This window comes from Artibeus jamaicensis, unplaced genomic scaffold (genome assembly GCF_021234435.1).
Source record: "Artibeus jamaicensis isolate MK-2021 breed Jamaican fruit bat unplaced genomic scaffold, CSHL_Jam_final contig_519, whole genome shotgun sequence".
In the NCBI taxonomy this organism is placed as follows: domain Eukaryota; kingdom Metazoa; phylum Chordata; class Mammalia; order Chiroptera; family Phyllostomidae; genus Artibeus; species Artibeus jamaicensis.
Window position 1 is genome coordinate 16,534,003 of NW_026521871.1, and position 24,258 is coordinate 16,558,260.

The following is a 24,258-nucleotide window of genomic DNA, read 5'->3' on the forward strand; positions in this document are numbered from 1 at the left end:
ATCACCATGGGCAGTACAAAGGGCAGCATAAACATGGGCTTCGCATCCTTTCCTCGCGGCCTGAAGAAGCCAGAAGAGGGTGGGCCACCCCATCAGTGGTCTCCTTCCCTGCTCACCCCTAGCCCAGCCCCATGCCACAGCCCATCACCTCTGTCCAGGAAAAACTCGTAAGTGGGAGAATCTCGACCCTGCTCCAGGCTACCAAACAGCAGGGCCAGGGGCAAACTGCTCTAACACAAGTCCCTCCCAGACGACATTTCAGGCCCTCTGCGAAGTGCTTTCTCGCACAATAGCTTGTCTCCTCCTCTCCACAAGGGTAAGCAGAGCCCTGATTATTATTGTTAGGGCCCCATTTTACAGGTGTGGGGACATGGTGGCTCAGAGAGGGGAGGTGTGTCCAGCTCAGATAGCCAGCAAGAGACAAAGCTTGGGCTGCGCCCTCACCCCCACCCCCAGGAGCGCAAATGCCATTGCAGTGGGACAAATTCCAGGACCTCACATTAACAGGCGAGCTGTGCTGCCTGGTGGCAGCAGGGGACGCCAGGCTTTCTGCTCCTCGCGTGAGGCCCAGTGCCCGCGACAGCCCCCTTTAAGGCTGCCGGGCCATCAGCAGAGCTCCAGTCTTAATTTTAGCTTGGAGGCCTGCCACGGAGGCTTTAGTGAGAGGCAGGCTGCAGTTATGCGGGACAGCTGTCAGCTGGCACGCTGGGTGGGGCCTATTTAGCCCTCAGGGGCACAAGTCTGGGGACACTGAACTGGTGGCCCTGCCCCGAGTCTTTCCCACCGACCGGCCGCACGGCTCACATCTCGCGCGGGTCCCCCAGCCCCATGATGATGCCCGAGGAACACACAGACCTGGAGGCCCAGATCGTCAAGGACATTCACTGCAAGGAGATCGACCTGGTGAACCGAGACCCCAAGAACATTAACGAGGACATAGTGAAGGTAGGCTGGGCGGGCCTGCCCGGGCGCCGCCTGCCCACAGCGCGTCGGGTTTGCGGGCTCCGGGCTCCAGAGGAGGGAGGGCTCTGCTCCACACACAGTCAGCTTCCTCTGTCTTCTCCAATCCCTCCCTGACAACCCAGCTTGTACAGCCCCCAGGAACCTGTACATAAACAAGACCAAAGAGCTAGCTGTACACGCACGCCCCAGGCGTTGACTGGGGCGGGGAGGGCACGTCACAGGGTCCGTACCACTCTGGAGCTCTTCCCATCAGCCCCTGGCCCTTGTCCCGGGGCGAAGCCGAGGCAGCCAGCCTGGGCTCTTTCCCGTGCCGGGGGCATTTCTGTGGTCCCCCCAGTGGGCACTGCGTTAATCCCTGGAGGCTGGCCTCCGGCGGGGCTGGTGGCCCTCCCAGGGGCACTCACCCCCTCTGTCCCCTATAGCAGTGCCCAATGTCTAGCGCCCTGCTGTGGGGGCCATGCCCAGGGCTCATGCCAGCTCCCTGCCTGACCCCTGCTCCAGCGGCCAGGCCAGGGCGGAGGCCTCTCAGAGGGCACCCACGCCCCTGAAAGGAAATGCTTAGCTGAGGGCTGGGTGGGCAGCCTTCAGGGAGTCCCCCCGCCCGCAGCCGCTGCCCGAGTCAGGCCCCTCTCCTCACCTGACTGCCTCCGGGCCTGCACCCTCACTCTGCCCTCCACTCGGCACCCACAGGGATCTTCCTAACGCAGAGTTGCTGGAAGCAGGGTGCCCGCCACAGCACCAGAGTCACTGGAAGGGCTGTTAGAAGGACAGGAGCCTGGGGCCTCCTGGGTCCCACCGAATGGGTTGTCTGAACGCCGCTTCAGACGAGCGCCCTGGTAGAAACACAATGCGACCCATCACACAGTCATCCAGTCAGTCGTGCGTTTTCTAGCAGCCATGATTTTAAACAAGGAAAATCAAACAGGTGACGTTCATTTTCATATTCTTCATTTAACCCAATACATCCAAAATAGCATCATGTCAACATGTAATCGATACGAAACGATTATCAACAAACTACTGCCCATTCCTGCTTCATCTTCAAAATCCAGTTTGTATCTTAGACTTAGGGTACAGCTTAGTTCAGAGTCTAAATTTTGGTTGGGAATTCTTATTTTATATTTAATTGCATAGAATGTACAGTTGAAATGCCCATATTGATTCACTTGCCCCAAATGTTCCAAACTTTCTTAAAAGTCTGCCAATCCTAGAACTGCGTGTCAGCTTTCACATGGCCATTGATTACATGGCGTGGCTGAGGACCTGTCCTAGGGCAGCCCTGCACTGCCATCCTTCAACGGGACACCTCACCTGCTGGAGAAAGTCTGACTTCACCCACGGCTTTCAGACCTCAGCACGACCTTGGCGCGAACCTTCTTCTCCCACCTCCAGCCCCCATGCTAGGAGTCGGCCGCACCAACCAGAACACACTCCTCTGTCCATGCCTGGAGTACCCGCCTCCTCACCCCCACAGGGTAAAGGCCCTGCTCAGCCTTCAAGGCCCAAGTCAACTGTCACCTCCTCCAGGGAGCCTTGCCCAACTCTTCCAGGCATTTGGTAGCTGGCTTTTCTGTGCCCCACTTTATCTCAGGGCGTTTCTCTAGAACAGCTCATTCAATGCTATTATTGCATGTGCGTGCGTGCGTGCGTGTGTGTGTGTGTGTGTGTGTGTGTGTATAAAATCCTTAATGGTGGAGATAGGATAATTACAGCCCAATGTGAAAAGTGCTACAAAGAGGAAGATTACGGAGTGAACTTTGCAAGCTGAAAAGCACCCTATACATGGAAAATAGTGTTTGTCATGGTTTGCACAGTGTGGTCTAGAAGGAATAGTCCTAAACTTGACTTACAATCTCGTTTCGAATCTAGGCTTTTCTACCTAAAAATAATGGCCTTGGGCAAGATATCTAGGTTTTCTGAGTCTCAGTTGCCTCTGAGATGTTATTAACATAACATCATTTGCCTCTACCAGATAAATGAATTCAGATTAGCATTGTGCAATAGAAATACACTGTGAGGACTAAATGAAATAAGGACTTTGAAAGTGCCTGACACAGTCCCCAGCTCAAAGCAAAGATGAGATCAATGTGAGCTGAGTGGGCGCCTGGAGGAGCTTGCAGGATGAGAGCACTAGGCCAGAACCGGCGTTTACACCCAGACTGTCCTCCGGTGGTCCCCAGCCGGCTGCTGGGAACGGAGAAGAGAACCTTAGGGGAAAATGTGTTTCCAAAAAAGACCCACAATAGGTGACGAGTGGAGAGAAGCTCTCGGGTCCTGCTGAGCCAGGAGTGAGCCTGCGCCAGGCACTAGGCCCAGATTATAAGCTGAGGGAGGGATGGGGGACCCCACAGATGCAGCTGCTCATGCACCACCCCGGGGGGGGGAGCCCCAGAAATATGTCTCTCACAGGTGAAGAAAGAGGCCCCACAAATAACCTTGTCAATATTATTTGGTATAGTTATTGGACATTCCCTGGTTTGGGCAGTTAAACTTTTTCTTTTGTTCTTAATGAGAAATGAAAATGTTTTGAAATTTAGAATGGGGATCTTAAAACAAAGTCAGATAAATACCACACACAGGCTCAATCACACTTCAGGGTGGTGCAGTGGTCTGTGAAAGAATCCGGGGAGGAAAGGGGGAGAGAGCAGAGCGTGGGTCACCTGGGTGTGTTTCATCAACTGGGAAAGGCAACCTGGAGGAGAAGAAAGGAAGGAGGATGAGGGGGTGAGGGAGACAGGCGGAGATGAAGGCTAGGGAGGCACCTTTCAGGGGTGGTTTCTTGAGTGGTGACAGCCTCCACGTGGCCTACAATGAGCGATACAGTAAGATGCTGAAATAAGACTGGGTTACCGAGACCCAAGTTCTGGCCCCAGCCCTGACACTAATTTGCTGTGTGATTCTGGGCAAACTCCTTTCCCTCTCTGGGACTGAGCTCCCGATGTAGTAGATGTAGCAGGAAAAGAAGGAGACCTATCCTCTCTACCCACTGCTGAGGTTTCATATAGAAAAGCCAACAATGAAAAGTAGAGAGAGATCCAATGTGTCTGCAGATTGTTCCCCAGCAGATGGGAGGTGCTCCCCTTTGAGTTTCCAGAGTTGAAACCTCCCCAAACTTCCCGAAGCAAGGCCTGGTACTGCCCTAGAGCCAGGTTGAAAAACAAGTGCTAAAGACACAGGGGAGCTCTGTGCAGCCCAACAGACTTGAACCGCAGTCTCCAGGGTTCGGGGCTAGCCAGGCCTAGGGCAGGGGGTAGGCTGACAGAGGACTAGAGCTGCGGGGGTGGGAAAGCACACCCCATTCCCTTCGCCGCCCACCGTCACCACCGTTCATGGAATGCTGATTCCACGGTTCGTTACTGAGTGCCTGCTGCGTGCCAGGCACTCTGCTGTCTCAGAGGAGAAAGTGAGGGGCAGCACAGACCCCCGCCAGGCTCTGAGGGGGGGGTGAACGTGTGCCAGTGGTCCTCCGGCTCACCAGTGAGGACACCTTTCCTTTCAGACCTAAGTTGTAAAGCCTCTAGCCCTCTTCCCCGTGAATCACCGCAGGACCCCAGCCTCACCCTAAAGTCCGGAGCTATTTCTGAAAGGGCTCAGTTGTCTCATCAGCACCACGCTCTCTCCCTACCTCACACACCGGCTCCCAGGTGCTACGGCAGCGATGCTTGAGCCCAGAGGGTCACGCGGGCCCTTCAGTTTCTAGTCCCAACCTCTTTCTCCTGAGGCACTCAGTCCGCCCTTCCAACAGGGGAAGGGGCAGACCTGATACCAGCCCACCTGCAACTCACACCTGCCGCCACACACCCCCCTCCTGCGGAAAAAACACAAGCGACAGCCTCTGCAGCAAACACCCAGAGGACCCAGCAGCCCACCAGTTCTACAAGCTCTGCTCCCAGTACGGGCCCCTCTGGACATCTTGTTCCAGAAAGATCAAACTGACCTGTACTTCTTGCTTTTTCTTAAGAAGAAGCCAACCCAGGAGATGAGATGAGACTGAACTAATGAAAATACAGAGGAGGTGCTAAACACCATAAACTGGTGCCAGCTGAAGTGTCACGGGAGGCTAAGGGAGGAAGACATTACTTTCATCTGGGAAAATCAGGAACCAGCTTCATGAAGTGAGGGGAGGGGAGGAATGTTATCCAGATGCATCAAAAAATGAAAAAAAATTAATGTAGAATGGGGGAATAAAGCTTTCCCAGAAGAGGAAACAAAATGAGCAAAGGCCACATGACTGAAAACTTGGGTAGAGTCAGCGCACGTGAGGGATGGGTATTGCTCCTCCCCGACATGTGTCCACAGCAGACATGACTAATGGATCACAGCACTTTTCCAGGAAGCCATGGACCGTCAGCTAAGCAGAGTTGGCACACAGATTAAACCTCTTTGCTACCCAGTCTGCAGGAGAACAATGAGACTAAGGCAGAGCATCTGAAAGGGAATTTGTGGAAGAGAAGGCAGAAGGGGCAGGTTGAAGTTGAATTATGGAAGTTCACCCGACCTGCCGGTCATTCCATGTTGGCAATTCTTTCTTTTCAGAAACGTCTTGCCTTCTGTCAAGTGCCTCTAGGAAGGGCTACATTGGACTAACTCGCACTGAGGTATTTATAACTTAGTGTTATGGGGAGTTCTGGGTATCGACTAGTCTAGAGTTCTTCAAAATATGGTCCACTTTCTTGGGGAGCTTGTTAAAATGCAGATTTCTGGGACTTGCTGCCAGAAACCCTTGTTCAACAGAAATGGTCAATGGTTTGCACTTTCAAGTGCAAACAAGTTCCCCTTATCCTATAGAAGATAAACATGGAATCCAGAGTTATCAATAGTTTTCCCTAAAGACACACTGTATCAGTTATCTATTGCTGTGTAATGAATCACCCCAAAACTTGATAGTTAAAAGTAATCATCATCTGATGATCTATCACAGTTCTGTGGGTTGACTACACGCAGCTGGGCAGTCTGCTGGTCTTCCTGGCAGCAGCTCCCACAGCTACAGTCAGATACTAGCTGGGGCTGCAAGCACCTGGGGTCTCTATTGAGCCGAGATGCCCAGGATAGCTCTCTCCTATGCCTGGAGCCTTGGTGAGTATGGCTGGGAAGCAGGGCTCAGCTCTGATGCTGGGATGGCTAGGCCTTTATCTATGTGTGGTTTGTGGCCTCTCCCTTAACATGGCTTCTCCACCAGCCTCTGGAGCAGGGTATAGCAATGGACTTGTAACCCCACTGATGTCTAGAGTAAGGTATAAAAAATGAACTTCCAATATGATGGCTTAGAGCTCCCCAAAACAGACGCTGCCAGACTGTCTCAAGGCTTCATTCTGGAAATGGCACAGCATCCCCTCTCTTTTGTTCTGGTGGTTAAAGCATGTCAAAGTGCAAGCCCACACTCAATAAGGATGAGGCTATGGGAGAACATAAATGCTCAGTCATGACTAATTGGAAGTCTCATCTTTGGAGACTAGCTAATTACCCACAAAAAAAAACAAGCCTAGAACTCAACCCAGGGCTATTTCTACTTGCTCTCCATTCTACCTGCACCAACTTTCCTGCAGGCAGAGACTGAGAGGGTAGGAGAGATAATAGGGAGATCTGATGAGCCCTGTCCTCCACAGGTCCTTTCTCTTGCCCTGAAGCCCTCTGTTATCTCAGTCTCTTGACAGCTTTTTTACATGAGCCCACGTCTCTTTACCACCCCGCCCAGGTGCCCCAAAACCCCCTGCAGGGTGCTCTGGACCTCAGGCTCCAGTGACTCCCAAATCCCTCCTCCTGCTCTCAGAACTAGCCTGTGCTGCTTCCTGTGCCTCGGCTCCTTCCTACCGGTGTGCCCAGTCCTGCGATGACTGTGGTCGGGGAGATGGCAGAGGAAGTCCAGGATCTGATGTCAGGCCAACTCGGCTCCACCCCGGCCTGTCCCTTACATGCGGGGTGAAATACTCGCTGTAAGATACATGGCCAGAAACCGACATCTACAAGGGCCAAACTGTGGCTGTTGCTATGGTTATCCCAGATTGTACAGAATTCTATTGTTCTTATACCAATTATAACACAAGAAGCAAAGCTTTGCCATTTTTTAACTGTTTGGCTGCATTCCCCTCATTTTAGCTTCCAACTTTCTAGTCCAGTGTTCCTCAGACTGTCTCAATGAGGGCTAGCTTTATTACTGTTATTACAATCTGTTTATACACCAATACTTTTGTAAAATTTCATAAAAGTTAATTACCAGAAAAATTAAATGAAAAAAAAACACCCACAAGGTAAGCTTCAATTTTTAGTATTATTAGAGTCAACAGACATAATGACTGGGTCAAATTGCTGTGAATATTTCTAATTGCTTACCGTCAACTTCTGCCCCTGCCCCATAGTGGAGCGGTGACTGGCTGAGAACCACCCTGTAGGTAGCAAGGTAATGAGTGAGAAAACTAAGACCTAGCAAAGCTAAGCCACCCTCCTGGGTCTTCTGACTCCAAAACTAACTCTGTGTCACAAAGGCTGTTGGCCCAGTCCTCTACGTGTACAGTTAAAAACAAGAACAACAACAAAAAAATCCGAGAGGCCCAGAAAGAGAAAGCCCCATGCCCAAAACCTCACAGTAGTAACTCGGTGGCCGAGTGCAGACTGGACAAGGGGTCTCCCTTCAGCCAGGAGCTGTTTCCCCAACACAGACACCCCAGCCGAATTGTCCAGGGCCCTGGACGCCCAAGGCTGAGCCATGGGGGGATGTGGGGGAGGTATTTCTGACAGGGGGTGGCTGCTGGCCTCCCCCGCATCCTCCAGCACGCCGGCCCTGCTGTCCTGCACCACCCTTGCCCTCTTAGAGACTGCGGGGGCTGTGCTGGCTGGTTCTGATTAATCAACTGGCTCTCCTGCTGTTCCAAAAATAAATAAGCCAGAGAAGGGGACACCATCTGAATGAGCAGTCACATTCCCACCCTCGTCCCCTCCCTCCATCTGAGCCCCGGGGCTACTATGCTGATGGATCCAGCCCCCCAACCCACCACCCTCCCCAAAACAGCCATCTCCCCATCTGCTTCTGAAAACAAATTAAGAAATGAAGTCACTGTGTGCTTCTGATACACTGGCACGACTGCCTTGGGCTGCCAGAGCCAGGCCTTATAAATACCTCCCCAGACGAGCCCACTGTGACCAACACTGTCTCCGTGCCTAATCCCAGTTAGGGGAACAACTGCCTGGTCCCAAGGCAGCCCACGCCGCTGAGGGCATGTTTTCTGAGTCACAGAAAGCAGGTTAGCTGTCCCGTGCATCAGGCCCAAAGGCCATTGTTGGAAATAACTCAAATACCAGCACCAATGGCTTCTGCAATAAAATGATCATTGAAAGGCGCAACAGAGAGATCATTGGGGATAGAATTATTACCATAAACAGAAAATTAGGGAAAAGAGGACTCATCCATTTTCACTGCAGGCCGAGGTACTTGTGCACACACACATTTAAGACTAAGTAGGCTGAGGAATTGTATATATGATCTCAGGTATCAACAGATTCTTTGAAATATGTTTTTGTAGGAACTGCAGAGCAATTGATCAAATAATTACTATCACCGAGCACCCAGCATAGGCCAAGTATTGTTCTAAGCACCGCGCAAGAAGCGGAGTGCCTCGCACACTGTGGATGCTGAATGAGTATTTGTTGGGATGGATGAATGGGTGAATGGATGAAAAGTTATTTTGATTCCTCATTGCAAGGTTGTAAGAAGTAGAAAACCCATTTTACAGATGTGAAAATGAAGTTCAAAGAGGTTAAATTACTTGCCAAAGCCATTCATCAGCTCAGCAACTGCACTGGTGAGCAAACCTAGGTTGGGGACTCTGGCTTTCTGCTGCAGCAAGACCTCTGTGACCACCGCCACCGACAGCTGCTAACAGTTCTTAATCGGGTGTTCTGTGCTGGGCGGTGTTCTGGGTATTCATAGTTTAACTTATTGGGTCTTCTGACAAACTTTTTAAGTCTAGGAGAATGAGGCATAGAAAACTTCAGCCACTTGCTGAAGGTCACAGAGCCAATAAAGTAGCAGAGCTGCATTCAAACCTTAGTAGTGTGGCTTGCATGGGGCTCTTTTCCATTCTGTAGCCTCTTAGAGGATAAGGGCAAATGCTCAAACATGTTGAATGAAGGAACATACTGGGATAAATGAACAAGGCAGGCTGGGGACACTGCTGACTGCTGGGAGCAGGGCATGTAGCTGGGAAGAAGGGGCCAGGGAGCTGTGTTGGGGCAGGTCTCTGGCTGACAAGGACCAGACCCCAGAGGGGACAGTCTCCTTCCCTGAGAGCCAGCATCCACCTCAGGGTCTGACCCTGGCTGGAGCTGTGTGAGGCACGTAGACTACAGTCAGGACTCCGAGATTTAATCCAGGCCCTGCCTCCCTCCCCTGGGCTCGTCTGCCCGCCCAGAAAGTAAGGAGGCGTGGCTGGGTAATCTGTGAGTGGGGACGCACCCTCCTCCGAAACAGCCACGCAAAAGGCAGAAGAGTTCACAGGTGCTCAGGGGGAGAGAGAAGGAAGGAGGGAGTGTCAGCTGGGACACAGGCAGGAAGGCACGTCTGCCCAAGTGCCTCCCCCTGCTGGCGAAGTCCCTGTGGCCACAACCTGCTCCGGAAGCCAGCCTGGGTGCTAAGAGGCATGAGGCACAGGCTGGGGATTGGCCACAGTGGAGGAGGGGCAGGCAGCAGAGAGCAGAGCACCTTGATCATCAGGTTCCTGGCCCCAGGAGTTTGACTGAACCTCAATAATTATGGTGGGTGTACCCAGGTCAAGGCTGGAGTGGTCCCGGGTCCATAGTCCCCAGCTCCCCTAAAAAGTAGTAACAGGATTTTTACCACATGTAACCAGATGTAGAAGATGCCGACACTTTCTATCTACTCTTCAAAGCCATGAGACATTCCCCAACCTACTTGGCCTTTTTTTTCCCCCAAATATCCAGTACACCACTTTTCCATCTCTACCTCCCAACCCCATAGTCCCCCACATTCCCAGCCAGCCACCACTCCTGGAAGCCCCCCAGGAATAAGTGCCATCCTTTCCATGAGATGAGGACCATGTGCATATGCTCCCCCTTCCATCCAGGGGCCTCATGAGGCTGAGCCTTCCCGGGGGTCCGGGCAGGCCTTACCGACTCCCTGAGTCAGCTTTCCACTTCGCCTGCAGCCTGACATCTCACCCTTAAACTTTGCTCCCTGTTAAGATGCCACCCTAGGTGAGGCCTCATCCAGAGCTGTCCCCAGGGGGTGCCAGGGATCTAAGGCATGGCACAGGAGCCCAGACCTAGTCATGTGACAAAATCAGGCATCAACTTGTATGAACAACATGATTATGTCCACTCCCTTCCCCCCAAAAAGTTACACTGGAAAGAAAAACACCCAAGCAGTGACATTTTTAGTGCCAGAGAAATACAAATTGGAGATGCTTTTGTTTTCTTTTTGCTATACCCCTAATTTTCTGCAATGTGGCTATGTTATTTTATAATGAAAAGTAATTGTAATAATACTACTGTGCATGGAGAAGACAATTGCCTCCCCCCAAAAAAAATAGTGGGGACAGAGACCCACCCTAGAAGACTGAAGTTTGAGCTCAGACTGAAGTTTGAGCACGGGGCCCCTCCCATTAGCCTATGCATTCATGCAACCCACTTTTATTAAATTGGCCCAAGAACACTGAAGATATCCAGACCCCCATTTCACAGACAAGACAGCTAAGGCGTAGTGACACTAAGTGACATCGCACATGAGGAAGCACCTAGAACAGTGCTTAATGCACAGCAGGGGCTCAAGAAATGTTAGCTGGAAGTCATCTTTTTTTTCCACTGATTTTTTAAGTCCACTTTTCAGCCCACTTTTTTTTAAGTCCACTGATTATGCTGCCATTTCCCAAATGAGGTCTTAGTCACCATTCTAGCAGGAGGTGTGAATCAGATTCCCTGAGCCCCCGTGTTCCTTCCAGCTGCGAAGAGGAGGGACGTTGTGGGCAGTGGGGCGAGGAAATCCGTGGTCCCTGCAGAACTAGGTCAAGGAAAACAATTCTGCCTTCTTCACAAGGCCAGCTTGGCCACACTCAGATGCCAGCGTCCCTCACTAGCCAGAACGGCGTGGCCCTCACATTGCCACGTGCCAGACCCTGAAATAACTCTCAGACCCATGCAGCTCTCTCTTACTCACCACCATCACTCCCACCCAGGCCACCGCCCGGTCCTGCCCGGACTGCTGCAACGGCTCCCGGCTGGATTCTACGTCCATCCTTACCGCTGCCCCACCTCAGCGGCCAGAACAAATAATCTCTGCACAAAAGCCTTCAGAGGCTGCTCACTGCATGGATGCTCGTCCTGCTGCCTCTCCAGCCTCACTCTAGTCGCCTCGGCTGGTACTCAGCTTTCTGGAGGCAGCTGTACCTCCCCAAGAGCACACACTGTCCCACACGAGCCCCTCCGCCCAAACCCTCTACCTGACTACTTCAAACAAACCTTCCCCCAGGAAGACTCCTCAGTAATTCTCCTTAACGCACAGCCCTGTCCTTCCTTCACCAAAGTGCTTATCACCGTGGCACAACTGCCTGCCGTGAGCTCTCAGACAGCAGGAACCTTTGCTCATCCCTCATCTTGTCAGCAGGCACCCAGTGAATCTTTTCACTGTGACTGTCCAACTCCCTGGGACCATAAAATAATGGCATTGAAGAGTCGTGCCTCTAGGCCTGCCACTGGCTTAGCTTTGGCATGAAGCAAGTCCCTCAGCTCCTCATGCCCGCCTACCTAAACCCAGTCTCCACAGGGACCCACTGGGCCAGGAGCCCTCCCAGGGGTTCTAATGCTCACACGCCAAAGCTTGAGCAGCGGGTGGGTACTGTGATTGAAGATCCCCTTCCTGCCCCTGCAGGTAGATTTCGAGGATGTGATTGCGGAGCCCGTGGGCACTTACAGCTTCGACGGCGTGTGGAAAGTAAGCTACACCACCTTCACTGTCTCCAAGTACTGGTGCTATCGCCTGCTGACCACGCTGCTGGGTGTCCCGCTGGCCCTGCTCTGGGGTTTCCTGTTTGCCTGCATCTCCTTCTGCCACATCTGGGCGGTGGTGCCCTGCATTAAGAGCTACCTGATCGAGATCCAGTGCATCAGCCACATCTACTCGCTCTGCATCCGCACCTTCTGCAACCCGCTCTTCGCCGCCCTGGGCCAGATGTGCAGCAGCATCAAGGTGATGCTGCGGAAGGAAGTATAAAGCCACGTGAAACAAGGTGGGGGGGCGTGGCCAGGCAGGGGGGAGTCGGGCCAGGCTGGCCTCATGGTACCACTCCACGGGAACTGCTGGCAAGCTCTTTCTCCGTAGGGCCTGCTATTTCCCCCAAGACAGGAGCACAGCGCTTTGGGAGTCCAGAAAGAAAAGACAGCCCTGCCACAGAAACCCAGTGGCCACCACGATACCCCCACGACCAGGCCTGTGGGAAGATCATTTGCTAAAAGGCAGCTACTGCGAGTCTTTGTGCTCACATGTACTGTAACAGCACAAACCAGCACTCAGTTCCCACCCGGGGTCAACCTGTCCACATGTGCCACCAGGAAACCCACCAGTGACTGCCGGTGTTGGGACGGTGGCTCCAATAAAGGGTTTTGGCTGCATTCAGAGAACGCTGTGTTTTGTGTGTGTCCATAAGGCGTGTGCATGTCCTGATCGGTTCCAAAAATATTATTTCGCTGCCCTGAGAAACAGATGCAGAACAAGTTGGTTAGCCCTTCTCTTGGCCAAATCCAACAACCAGAACAGAGTTTGGTCTCTACTGGGGTTCTTCTTGTTAGCTGGGCATCTACTCCCCTGTGTCCCTTAGGAGATTATTTCCCACTGACTTCTGTTGCCCCAGGACCCGCTGGTGGTCAACAATAGAGGAAAACAGCCTCTGAGCTAGAAGGGGTAGGAGCGCCTCCCTGGCCCCACTGAGGTGAGGGCCTGGGTCCAAACCTCTAGTGACCTCCCTCATGGCTCCCCCACTAACCCCTGGCATTGCCAGATGCGATGAGGGCATCATGTCCAATGTGTGTGTGCATGGACTCGCAATGCCAATAAGAAGCAATAAAAAGGGCATGTCTCACCTCCTCCCCAGCCCCCAACTGGAGAAAAAAAAAAAACCACTCAGCAATCTGATATTCTTTAGGGATGCTTTTCCCAACTGTGTTACCAGAAGTTAGTCCTCAGGGTTGCTTTTCTGGTTAAATTTGCTTTAAAAATGCTATGTATTTCTCTTAAAGATTTTCAGTAGACATCAGCATGTTAACATCAGCATGTTAACTGCAGGCTTGGAGAATGCCTGCAGTAAAGAATCTTGCTTAGGCCAGTATCTCCCAATCCTTTCCAATCCTTTTTTTTTTTTTAAAGCAATGCCCATTGAGGTCTCATAAAATTAAGGTCCCACGGCACTTTCCAAATTTTCAGAGACATCACCTTTTTGGTGCACGGTCGTGAACCCAAGGGGCCATGGGGCGGCGTAGCGGGATGGACCCGCGTGGACGGAACAGGGGCGCAGGCAGCCTGGCGCCAGCCCTGCCTCTCCCCCAGCTGCCTTCTCTGGCCCGTTTTGTCATCCAGAAAATGACCTCTAATGTCCATTTCAGCTATCAAATTTTTCCCAGTTTTGCTTTTCCTTGTATTGTATGAAATCTTCAAACACAGAGGACACTGGGAAAGCTTTGTGGTGCCACCTACGCAGGCACCACTTACGCTGCACGATGCACATTCTACGGCTCCTGTTCTGTCACATCTCTATCCGCCAATCTCATCTTTCTCTATGCATTTTATTTATTTTTTTAAAGAAGAAGCTCTGAGTTCTTTTTTTTTTTAATATTTATTTATTTGTCTTTAGAGGGGAAGGAGAGAGGGAGAGAAGAAACATCAATGTATGGTTGCCTTTCCTGTGTCCCCTGCTGGGAACTGACCTGCAGGGAACTCGCTTGCAACCCAGGCATGTGCCCTGACTGGGAATTGAACCGCGATCCTCTGGTTCACAGCCCTTTGCTCAATCCACTGAGCTACACCAGCCAGGGCTTCTCTATGCATTTTAGAATAAGATGCAGGTATCAGTACGTTTTGCTCCTGAACACGTCATAATCAATCCCTTAGATTTTTCCCAGATGACAAAGTTACAGCCCAGAGAGGCCAGCAGCCTTGCCACAAGGTGCACAGCTGGCCAGCATCTGCTCCCAGCCCACACTCTTTGCTCTGCCCAGAGAGGGGCTCTGTGCATTCGCAGGTGGACTCAGACTCACGAGCCCAGGCTGCCCCTGCTGAAAAGGACTGAAGCCAATATTACCCACATCCTCCTCAAAGGGCTGGTCCTTCCAAACGCCTCTTGAAATCATTAGGCCATCAGCTTCAGACTTGGAATCCTGGGTTACACAGAGATTTTTTTTTATCACCTTGGCATTTGCTGAAACCTGATTTGACTACGACTCCAATTCTTCAAGCTTGCTCTCTCACTGGGAGTGGAGTGTGGCGGGTGCTCGATTACCAGTAAAGTTCACAGAACTGGAGAAAGGACACACACTCAGACACATGTGTATCTGAGGAGTTCTGCCCCTTCCAGGAATCCCCCTGAGAAGTACAACACAGGACTGCACGGCAGGGGCCGGAGCAGGGAGTGGAGTCCCACTCCCTCTGTGTGCTGCACCCAGGTCGTGAGGGGCTCTTGCTGGAAAGGAAGGTTTGGGGCCCCAGCCCCAGAGTGTGTGTGTGCTTCTGCAGCAGTGGCCGGGAATGAACACAAGCCCCTCCCATGCTCCACCCAAGGAAACACTCGTTGGGGCCTGTTCCAGGTGACCATGTAGAATCCTGGTAACTCCAGAGTGAGGCTGTGGTGCACTGTGGGTACGGCTGCATCACATGAGAGGCCTCTTTCTGGGATTTAGATTATTTTCTGGCAGGATGCTGATGAATGAGAGTACTTGTGCCCAAAGACAACAGGACCGGGACCCTACCGCCCCTGCTGCGTCCACTAACGACCCTCTGCCGCAGCCCAAATGCACCTGTCCAGGAATTGGGCAGAGACATCTGCAACCCCACAAGAGAATTCAAGTCTGCCAACAGCAGATGCAGTCTCTGTTCTTGGGAGGGAGAAAACAGACAGAACAATGTATGCAAAAAAGACGTTTATTCAGTACACCCTTTAAAAAGCAGCTAATGAAGCAGACATCTCGTTACTGGCCACACTATTCACCAATGGGCACAGTGAACTAGGGTACCACAGAAAGTCACCACAGTAGAACAAAATCAAGGAATTCACATTTTGCATTAGGTGGTGTTTCATTGCAATTAAATCCAAAAAGGTTAAGCAGTTTGAACGCAGGATCTTCTTAAAGGTAGCCTCCTACAGTCTCAACCCACAGACCCATCTCGAAAGGACACCGGCTTGTATGACAGATTTTTTTCAGAACCAAAAGAACTATGGTCCAGAGTCTTCAAGTATTCGCATTTCACTTTTGACCATCAGAACAATAAAGCATTCCGGAAGAAAATCAGTATGCTCCAACCCACTGGCCCCTCCAGCCACCCAGTGGGTTTGTAAACCGGAGGATGCAACCGACTGAGCTCCAGGGCCCCACACTCTTTCTTTCTGGCTTTTGCTGAAGAAAGACTAAGAGACAGTGAAAAACATTCTACTGGAGGCGCCTGGAACAGGAGGGCTGCATGTCCAGGTGCGGTGCTGAAATCAAATGTCCGTGCTGCAAAACACGGACACCTGCGCCGTAACGGGACCTGAGGTGCTGCCCAGAGATTTCACAGAACTAGTCCAGTATCCCCGTCGGTTCTGGTGCCCAAGAACCTCAAGACTCCAGGGTTCTCAGGAAGGGTGCGCCTGGTCAGAAAAACCTGCTATGAGTCACTGTCTCCTTGACCCCCAGTGGCATCTGTAGGGCTAGGATGGCAACTCCCCTGGGAACGGCAGGACAAGGGCATCTCTGGCTGGTGAGCAGAGGCTTGAATGCCAACAGAGCCCGCCACGGCGACACGAGCCACCAGAGCGCCCACGCGGTCCTGGATGTGGCAGTGAGGCTCCCAACCATTCAGGTAGCTTCCCAAGGAGCAAGGACTGGATGGTGGCCAACCCTGCACCATGCCTCTGAGCCAAAGACGACACTTACTGTCTTCAGTCTCCAGTCAGTACTGCAGATTCTGAATTAAACGCTGCAACTTGGAACATCGGCGTCTCAGTGCGTGCCTCTCTTCTCCCTGAACACGGAGACCCTGCTATCTCACCGTCCTGTGCACATGCGGGTGTGCACGTGGGTATGCACCGCAGTGTGAAGGGAGAGAGGAAAGCATGTATGGAGAGAGTAGCCTTCAGGAAATGCCCCTACAGTGTTGCGATGAGTCCAAAAATACGTGTAGAAATTTAAGGTGTTTAAACTGCCCCAGAGTGCCATTGACCTGGCCAGTCTGTCTGAAAACATCTGATCTATAATGTCCTATATTTAACACAGTCATGTCCTGCCTCAAGGCTGAGAGGACATTTGAGAACATATTTACCAGGTAAGTTAAGCCTTTGAGACCCTTGGTGAATTGTTCTTCTAGGTAAAACACACCACTTGCAGCCGTGAGGCATCACTTGTGCCTCCTGAACCAGGGTCCACATGTCATCACTGCTGGTCCTTTGGGCCAAACTGGAAACACCATGTCTTGCAGAAAAACTAAGTAAGAAAACCATGGGATTCCTCAAAACGGTGAGTGATGTAGAGAAACAAAAGCACTGGGAGGTGAGAGATTCCAAGGAATTCATCCTTCAAGCTGAATTCGGCTGGTAAAAATCCTTTTGTTTAAAGTGTCCAGTGCAGTGAACACTTTAAAGTATTTCTTTAAAGTGTTCACTGCAGGTTTTTAGAATATTCTCAAAAGTGTGCGTCGTTCACCACTGATTTCGGGACATCTGCGTCACTTGAAAGAAGAATCTATTAGCAGTCAGCCCCCATTCAGCCCCAGCCTCCAGCTCCTGGCCACCACTATTCCATAATCTCTCTTTGTACATTTGCCTCTTCTGAGCATTTCACAGAGATGGAATTGTATAAGTATGTGGCTATTTTCAATGACCTCTTTCACTTAGTATAATGTTTTCAAAGTCCATCCACACTGTAGCATGTTTCAGTACTACATTTCCTCTTATTCTGAATAACATGCCATTGGACAGATATACCACATTTTACTTGTCCATTCGCAGTTGATAGATATTTAGTTTATTGCCATTTTTTTGGCAATTATAAATTGTGGTGCTGTGGACGTTTATGGACAAGTTTTCATGTGTATGTATGCTTTAATTTCTCTTAAATAAATACCATTTCTAGTGCTTTGACTTCGTGAGGAATTGTCAAACTACCTTCCGAAGTGGCTGCACTATTCTACATTCATTCCCGCAGGCACCGTACAAGTGTCCGGCTTCTCCGCGCCCTCGCCAGCACCTGCTGCCGCCCATCTCCTTGACCATGGCCGTCCTCATGGGCATGAAGGAGGATCCCACTATGGTTTTGGTTTGCTTTTCCCTAGTGAATAACACTATCTTTTTATGTGTTTACTGGCCAGTTATATTATCTTCTTTGGGGAAGATATAAAAATATGACTATTCAAAAATATGTCTATTCATTTTTTTATTCAAATACATATTGTGTTCACTTTAAAAATTGGTTATTTGTCTTTTTATTGTTAAGTTGTAAGAGTTCCTGATATATTCTGGAAACAAGTATATGATTAGCAAATATTTTCTTTTATTCTGTGACTTGTCTTTTCACTTTTCAGACAGTGTCCTTTGAAGCATGAAAGTTTTGTGCCCCATTTTTATGAGATCCAGTTTATCTCTTTTTTTCTTTCCTTGTCTTTTGGGTGGCGTATCTGAGAAACTATTCCCTAATCTAAGGTCACGAAGATTCATGCCTGTGTTTTCTTCTAACATTCCTGTAGTTTTAGCTCTTAGGTTTAGGTCTTTGGTGCATTTTGAGTTGATGTTTACAGAGAGTGTGAGGCAGGCGTCTGATTTCACGCACTCACACGTGGCTGGGGAGTTGTCCCAGCTCCGCTTGCTGAAAACACTGCCTTCCTATTAAATTCTCTTGTCACGCTTGTCAAAAATCAATTGGCCATAAATGTAAGGATCTCTACGTGTACTCTGGGTTCTAGTCCATTGGTCGATGTGTTTATCCTTATGCTAGTGCCAGACTGTCCTCATTACAGTAGCTTTGTAGTTAGTTTTGGAAGCAGGAAGTGTGGATCTTCTTTTTCAAGGTTTATTTGGCTATTACGGACCCCTTGCATTTTCATATGAATTTTAGGATCAGCTTATCAATTTGCACGAAGAAGCCAACTAGGAATCTGACGGCAGTTACAATAAGTCGGTAGACCAATTTGTATAGTATTGTTATCTTAACAATATTTAAGTCTCTGACACTAAACACAGGATGTCTCTCCATTTACTTGTTTTCTTCAATTTTTTTCAATAATATTTTGTAGTTTTCAGCGTATAAGTCTTGTACTTGTTTCACTAAATTTATTCCTATTTTATTCTACTTTCTGATACTATCATAAATCAAATTATTTCTTTAAAAAAAATCTTCACCCACGGATATGTATATTGATTTTAGAGAGAGGGGAAGGAAGAGAAAAAGAGAGAGAGAAAGAGAAGCATCGATCAGCTGCTCCCTGCATGTGCCCCAACCAAGGGTCAAACCAAACCCACACCCTAGTTATGTGCCCGGACTAGGAGTTGAACCTGTGACCTTTTGGTGTGCGGGATGATACTCCAACCAACTGAGCCACCCAGCCAGGGCTAAATTAAATTATTTCTTAATTTTATTTACATATTGTTAATTGCTAGTAGAAAGAAATACAATTGATTTTTGCATACTGACCTTGTACTCTGCAATTTCGCTGGACTCATTAAGTAGTTCTAATATGAGTGTGTGTGCAAATTCCACAGTGTTTTCCATACATAAAATTGTGTCATCTACAAACAGTTTTACTTCTTTTCCAATTTGGTTGCTTTTTCTTTCTTTCTTCCCCACTTGCTACTTAGATATTAGCTTGTTAAACATTTTTAATCTAAGTTTTAATCAACTTCCTAGGCCAAATCATCTCATAAGAGAATTCTCTGCTCCGAGGACCATCCTCTGACAAGCTGGTACCCAACACTGCTGGGACAGATCCCCTCAAAGGCAAACACACTCTGAGGGGTCAGGAGGATGTAAGTACCACCTCCCCATTTGAGGTCCCATTCCCACTTCTTACTCCAAGCTCAGGACACTGAGCTTCCAAACATAATCGGTCACCAATCCTATACCCTTTCACAAAATCACAGAATAAAGGAGAAAAAATGAGTGAAATTACAAGTCCCAGAAACCTAAACAACCCATCCAGCAGCCAGGGGCAGAAGGGGAGTCGGGGAGCAGAATTACCTGCAGGAACTCGTGGGAGATCCCAGGTCAGTCTGGCGGCTGAGTCACCCTACCATCTTCCCCCATGGAGACCACTCCCCACCCTGTGTCGGCAATCCCCACCCCACGCAAACTGCTCCAAGGTGTGGAGCTGTACGAATGGAAAGGTACCTTATACACACTCATACAAGGCCACCAAGGGGCAGACTCTCCATGTCATGCAACCTGATTGAAGGGAGGCCGCCCAGCCTGAAGCTGGTCACACGGAGGACAGCTGCGTGCAACTCCTCTGGCTGGAGCTGTGCCTGCTTGGGAAAAAGTTGGATGAGTTGCTCTTTTTGCTTGTCTCTCCCGGCCGGGAGCCCCGTAGGTGGCTAGAGGAGCAGCAGAGGAAGCGCTCCGCCAGCTCGTGGAAGAGGTGGCCCGTGAAGAGCATGTAGATCCAGGGGTTGCAGCAGCTGTTGAGGCTGGCCAGGAGCATAGCGATGATGAAAGCCGAAGCTGCAGGGGAAAGGAGAACAGGGCATCAGGAATGTTAACGCGTTTCCTGAGAGCTGCCTTCTTCCAGTACGAGGAGCCGGGCCACGAGACTGAGTACAAAAGAGACGAAGCCTGCCTTCCTTCCACATCCTTGCTCTGGCTGTGCACTCAGCCTGCCCCTCAACCCCACCCAGGCTCAGCCAGCCCTGGAATGCTCCCGGTCTTTTCTCTCATCAAACGTTCCCCCACTGTGTGCTTCCAGCAGCAGGAGCTGTCCTCCTCATGGTCACTTACTCATTCATGGCTCACCCAGCAAGCGTGACAGCCTACCACTCAGAGTCGAAGAGCACAAAGTCCGGCAGCTGGCAGACCGCATTCATATTCTAGCCCCATCAGGGACAAGTGATTTCAATCTCCCCCAAACTGCTGTTTCCTAATCTCTGTTTGGGGACAAGAGTACACAAGCCTCATGGGAATGCTGCAAGGCCCGGAGTGCCTGGAACACAGTGAATGCCCAACACATTGGCAGCTGCCATCACGGCCACGTGCCAGGAACCAAGGCCACATGCTGGGAACACACACACACACACACACACACACACACAGAATGAGTAGCACCGTGGGGTGAGCACACCGAGGAGGAGTACCACTCTCTAAGAGCGAGTCATGGACCGCCCCTCAGAAACCAGCACTGAGCTGACACCTGAAGGATGCTCATGAATTGGGAGGCAGAGAAGGGAGGAAGGGTGCTTCAGGCAGGAGAACGGCACCAGCACAGGCATGGCGGCCAGAAAGTGGATGCTATCTTCACAGCTGAGAACATTGCAGGAGTTTCTGTGAAGATGCCCCTAAGAACACAGCTTCCACAGGACAATGGATTTATACAAACAAGAACAGTGGCATTGCCCTGACTGGTGTGACTCAGTGGGCTGGACATCCTTCCACAAACCAACAGGTGGCCGACTTCATTCCCAGTCAGGGCGCCTGCCTGGGTTATGGGTCTGGTCCCAGGCTGGGTTGTGTCCAAGAGGCAAGATTATAATTCCTCTCACACAATCGATGTTCCTCTCCTGTTCTTTTTCTCTCCCTTCTCCTATCTTTAAAAAGTAAATAAAATCTTTTTTTAAGTGACACTAAAATTTTAAGAGGTACTGTGTAGAAGCCATTATACCGAAAACTTACTGAGTTTCAGGCAGAAATAATAATTAGAAATCAACTTCAAAATATTGACTGTTACAAATTTAAGTTTCAAAGGGAAAGAAAATTCCTAACCCTAAATACTTCTAAGTAGAAGGGAAAAAATCTCTCAATGGACTTAAACTGGACAAACTTCAGACATCTCCCAACAACAGAGGAGAGGCAACCCCCCAGAAACCAAGGGAAAACAATATTTCCAAGAATTCTGTTCACAACCACATCCTTATGGGTGCAGCCAACTGCAAAGGCTCGAAAGCTCCAATAGTCTTCAGTGTTTTCTGCAAAAAGTTCTCACAAAATAACTCCAGAATTCTAGAGCCAAATCCAAGAAAGGACTTCTCATGGGGATGCTGGAGTTGCCAGATGGGGGTAAAAGGGGGCCACACACTACACCTGCCCATCTCCGGGGAAGCTGCCTGGTGGGCCTCACAGACCTGGAGACCAAGAGGAGACATACAGGATGGTCTGAACACAGAAATTCCCAGCTAAAAGTGTGTCCTGGCGGGCAGTCACATACTCAGCCTGAGCTTCCTTGACAAAGGTTGGTCTTTACCTTAAGTGAGCCTGTGTACTGTCTTTTCGTATCCAAGGGCGCACACCTTTGGGATGTCAGAGTAACAACCTCCTTTCCCAGACGCCTTAGGGCACAGCGCCCACCAGAGCACGAGACCACAGAACTCCTCACTGGCACCTCGCTCCCTGGATGCCCTCTCTAACGCTGTGAATTTAACTATCCTGTACCCACCAACGTAAAGTAAGTATGTGTCCATTTTGCTTTGTATCCAAAACTAGAGATTTGCCTGCTTTACCTTCTCTCGCCCCCTTAATCTACCAACAGTGGACTTCGTGTACATCTCCTTTGATTCTGATGTGTAAAGTGAACTGCAAAACTGCCACCTCCTCCAAAGCATTTTCTCAATCCGTTGAGATTTTGTTTCCTAGCAACTGTGGTCAGTCTGGCTCAGATAGACTCACAATAATTCTCTACAGGCTTGGACGTTTCTTAGGTAGACAGCACCCTCCGGGCAGAGCAGAGCTGTTGGTCTGCCGAGTGCCTCGGCACCAGAGGGCGGAGGGCAGTTGTTTGTGAGATGAATTTAGTGGTTCTCCCCCTGGGGTCTCCAGATCACCGGACACTTGATAGAAAAGCCGGTTCTCGGGCCCCACCCTACAACTACTGCATCGTCCCGGGGGCACGGCTGAGTGATTTGTTGTAAGCAGCCCTTCAGGGGATTCCGATTCACACCCAGGTTTGAGAACCACTGGTCTGATTACTCCATGCACCTGGAATAAAAACAAGTTACAACAGAGCAAAAGATCAAAAATTCTTGTAAAAGAAAAAGTTTAGAGAGTGAAAAAGAGAAATCGAATCCTTAGACTAAGATAATTTTTTAGAAGAAAAGAAAGCCCTGGCTGGTGGGGCTCAACTGGTTGGAGTGTCATCTGATGCACCAAAGGGTTGCGGGTTTGATTACCGGGCAGGGCACATACCAGGGTTTCCGGGTTGATCCCGGCAGGGGTGCACACAGGGGGCAACCAGTGGATGTTTCTCTCTCGAATCAATGTTTCTCCTTCTCCCCCACCCACCCCTCTCTACAAAGCAATGACAAAATGTGCTCAGGTGATGATTAAAAAAATTAAAAGAGAAAGCGTGAAAGGGGAAAAAGCCAGTAATACTGAATTCTTCACTTTCTATGAAACAGAATGAAAAATTTTTTTGCTCTGATTTGAATGGACAAGAAGAAGATGAATTTAAGCTTAGAAATTCTGGTGAATTATCACCAACTCTACAAACGGGATGTCTTAACATCATAATTAAACATATAAAATGAAAGAGGCAAAATCAACACATTAAAGTCAAAAATTTAAAAGGCATCGTCGAAAAGTGAACGATCAGATACCAGGGGAAGAATGTGAGCGTAAAAGGCCGTGAAACGGGATGGAATGAGGTTCAGGCTCGGACAGAAAGGGCCTGGGTTTTACCTAGCTCTGTAGTTACACGGTGTAGTTGTTCATTTAAGCTACTTGCTTCATTCTTTCATTTGGATCATTTAAATTTACATATCCTACTTAAAAAAAAACTTACATAAACAACCACAAGAAAGTAAATAGTTAACGAATTCCGGAGCTGCTGGCCAACCTGATGGGAGGAGCTGGGACTATGGCCAGCACTTCTGCCCCCACCTGGTGGCCACGATGCAAATAACCTGCCTGGCCTGGCTCCTGGGGAACAGATGACCCTCTCTAAGCCGGACCTGCTCACATCAAGTTGCCAATGCTGTGGACACATCTGGACTTTTTTTATGTGACAAACATCCTAATCACCCAAGACTTGAGTCCCCAGTGGTGGAATCTCCATCAGCAGGATAGAGAGCTAACTGGAAATAAAGAAAGGGGCCATGGAGGACATTTCAAAGGGAAAAGGCAGCAGGAATGAAGACACAAAAATGAGGATGTCTGAGGGCAATTAGGAACTGCCAGAGTTGGTGAAGGGAAGTTTCACGGGAGAAGAGACTGGAAAGAGCCAGGCTGAGGAGGACCCTGAATCCAGGCTGAGTCTGGACTTCAATCTACAGGCACTGGGGAGCCATGGATAGTTTCCAAGCAGACAAGCGACAGCACCTCACCTGCCCTCTGCACTCACTGTGTCTTGTTTAGGCCACAACACTGCCCTTTCACAGGACTGGAGAGGCAGAAAAGAACAGGGCATGGAAAATACTGTCCTTGGCATTTCACAATTATGTTTCCAGGGAGCATATGACAATGTAGCAACGCTGCCCATTTGAATTACCACTCAAGCTCACATAGAACAGGGCAGTTTTCAAAGTATCCTTATCCCCATTTCATAGATAAGGTAAGGGGAGCTCAGAGAAGGGAAGTGACTTCCCCAAGGACACACAGGCAGTCACCCTATGTTCCTACCTGAATGTAGCAAAGTCTGATTCCTCTTAAAACTAGACCAGCATTCACACATGTCAGCCTGAGTCCCAGTTACAAATCCTCTGGGTCCCAACGCAAAGACACAGGCTGGGTGGGCAATCACCCTCAGGGTATGATTTGAGAAATAGAGTCAGACAGCAACTCCTCCCTTCCCACCACAGATGTGGGCCCCCTCCGAAGCCAGGCACTGCTCACTCCCCAAGGAAGGTCTTTTAAAATCCAAGTGTAAGTGGGAAGAGAAGCAACTGCCTCTATCAGAGCACCACCCTTCCTGGCAGAAGT

The 24,258-nt window shown here is 49.9% G+C and overlaps 2 protein-coding genes across 3 annotated transcripts in view; one reads left to right on the forward strand and one right to left on the reverse strand.

Moving 5' to 3' along the window:
* Positions 1-543: 543 nt before the first annotated feature.
* CAV3 (caveolin 3) lies at positions 544-12,588 on the forward strand. Its single transcript, XM_037134750.2, has 2 exons — positions 544-945; positions 11,840-12,588. The coding sequence occupies exons 1-2, from the start codon at positions 829-831 to the stop codon at positions 12,179-12,181; spliced, it is 459 nt and encodes a 152-aa protein (XP_036990645.1). The 5' UTR covers positions 544-828; the 3' UTR covers positions 12,182-12,588.
* Positions 12,589-19,471: 6,883 nt separating this feature from the next.
* OXTR (oxytocin receptor) overlaps positions 19,472-24,258 on the reverse strand; it is a 37,139-nt gene continuing 32,352 nt past the window's right edge. For both annotated transcript variants that reach the window (XM_037134779.2, XM_037134778.2), the window contains exon 3: positions 19,472-19,860. In XM_037134779.2, the coding sequence (XP_036990674.2) occupies positions 19,619-19,860 (242 nt within the window). In that variant the 3' untranslated portion in view covers positions 19,472-19,618. The remainder of the gene's footprint in view (positions 19,861-24,258) is intronic.

What these genes read in the sequence shown, in the direction of transcription:
- CAV3 (XM_037134750.2), top strand. Translation starts at nt 829, where the DNA reads ATGATGATGCCCGAGGAACACACAGACCTGGAGGCCCAGATCGTCAAG. An exon ending in TTAACGAGGACATAGTGAAG is followed by an intron (nt 946 to 11,839) that starts GTAGGCTGGGCG and finishes CTGCCCCTGCAG; the next exon opens with GTAGATTTCGAGGATGTGAT.